Source organism: Primulina huaijiensis, chromosome 9 (assembly GCF_012295235.1).
Source record: "Primulina huaijiensis isolate GDHJ02 chromosome 9, ASM1229523v2, whole genome shotgun sequence".
Lineage (NCBI taxonomy): Eukaryota > Viridiplantae > Streptophyta > Magnoliopsida > Lamiales > Gesneriaceae > Primulina > Primulina huaijiensis.
Window position 1 is genome coordinate 1423768 of NC_133314.1, and position 1932 is coordinate 1425699.

The 1932-nt window shown below is 35.6% G+C and overlaps 1 protein-coding gene across 1 annotated transcript in view; it reads left to right on the plus strand.

Moving 5' to 3' along the window:
• Window positions 1-664: 664 nt before the first annotated feature.
• LOC140984955 (telomere repeat-binding factor 1-like) overlaps window positions 665-1932 on the plus strand; it is an 8013-nt gene continuing 6745 nt past the window's right edge. Inside the window, exons 1-2 of the mRNA XM_073452664.1 lie at window positions 665-835; window positions 993-1210. Of these exons, the coding sequence (XP_073308765.1) occupies window positions 686-835; window positions 993-1210 (368 nt within the window). The 5' untranslated portion in view covers window positions 665-685. The remainder of the gene's footprint in view (window positions 836-992; window positions 1211-1932) is intronic.

A 1932-nucleotide genomic window follows, 5' to 3' on the forward strand; every position in this document is an offset into this window, starting at 1 on the left:
GTTGGATCCACATCGGCACATCCACACACTCCACGTGGAAGATAAACGGAAGAACGTCAGAAGATTCCGAACAAATACAACGAAGCGTACGGTCAAATAAGATAAACCGAAGAGCCGTTTGCGAATTCTGATGAGTAATTGGATAGTCAAACTAAAACTCCAATTTCTACTTGACAGGCAATTCTCCCTCTGCGATTCATGTCCCGTTTTCTGTGGCGACTTAATCTCAATTTTATGATTTGAATTGGGTTCCTCAAATTAGGGTTAGGGTTCAGTATTTGCTTTTAATCAATCCTAATTTTCATTTTTCCATCTTGCATGAACTGGGTTTTGATTCATATACTTTAATTTACTCCAAGATTGCTAATTTAATCGGCATTTCAGCTCGGAGAACTGTAAACTTGTTTCATTTTGAAGCTCTTTTTTTTATATATAGAATTTTAAGTGGATATACTGTTCTCTTATTTTCAATATTTTGCCGGTTTCTAATTTTATTTTTCAAAAGGTAAGATGGAGCGGCTCCAATGATCTTTTGGTTTTTCACTTCCAGCATTGTCATTCGAGGATACTGTATCAATGTTATGCTGTTTGAATTTTAATGAATTGATTGTAATGTTGTAAACTATGTTTTCTTAGCTGATGTTTACTTTTTTACGCAGTTGATTTTGTTTATTCTTGATTGTCAATGGGAGCACCTAAACAGAAGTGGACTCCTGAAGAAGAAGCTGCTCTTAAAGCTGGAGTCCTTAAGCATGGTTCTGGAAAATGGCGTACGATTCTGAAAGACCCGCAATTTAGTGGAGTTTTGTATCTCCGATCTAATGTTGATCTCAAGGTATAATTTGTATTCTAGTACCATTGTTATCAGAATCATCAATCATGTCCATTGGGTTGTGAGCTCTAATAATGCAATTGCTTATCATCACTGGGTCGTGAGTTCTTGTAATGCAATTGCTTGTATTTTTACAACTTTGTTTGTCTGATTTGATCAGGACAAGTGGCGGAACCTGAGTGTTATGACGAATGGATGGGGATCTTGGGAAAGGACCAGGCTAACATTGAAAAGGATGCATCCTTCCACTAAGCATGGAGACAGCTCTGCGGTTCTTTCAAGCTTAAGTCAGAGCGATGACGAATTACCCAGTGTGCGGCCTCTTGCTACTTCAGGTGGTTCTTCACCAAATGATGGTCCAAAGAGATGTGTCATGAGGTCAGATATAGTTGTGAAAATTTGTAATTCATTCAAACTGAAAGCTAAAAGACATCATTCACTTTCATATAAACATTTAGTAGAGGGTCTATATTTTCAGGTTTCCTAAATTCAATTTTTCGTGGTGCTTTGTACTGCCTCATTGACCCCTCCAACACACAAACACACACAAAATTAATTTTGTTTCCTGTTGAATGCCCGCCCAACATTTTAGGGATTGAAGTCATCAGGAGTGGGAATATTTACCTCTTCAAGTTGAAATTGTGAGACGTGACTTACCCCTTAGAAGTCGTGAGGCGTGACTTACCCCTTACTGCGAGAGCGTAGCACAAGATCCTCACAACCATAAATGGTTGAGTTAATTTTGATGTGCATGGCTTTTAAATTTTCTCGAAGAGCATAATAACATTTTGATAATTTAGTTATATAATTTTAATATCCACAAAAAGATACTGAGTGGTTGTTCAATGGTTGCTATGCTTGTTTTGTTTGGACTGCTGGTGTTCACTAACATAGAATGGTTGCATTTACTTTATTCAAGACTGGACAATCTCATTATGGAGGCAANAAAATATTGCAAATCTCTATTCTAATTAAAATAACACAAAAACTCATGGAAGATGATCATATATGTTAATTTTATTAGACATATATTTTATTTAGATCAATTACAAAAAATTATTATTTTTTATGATAAAATTATTATTTTTTATTGTAAATAT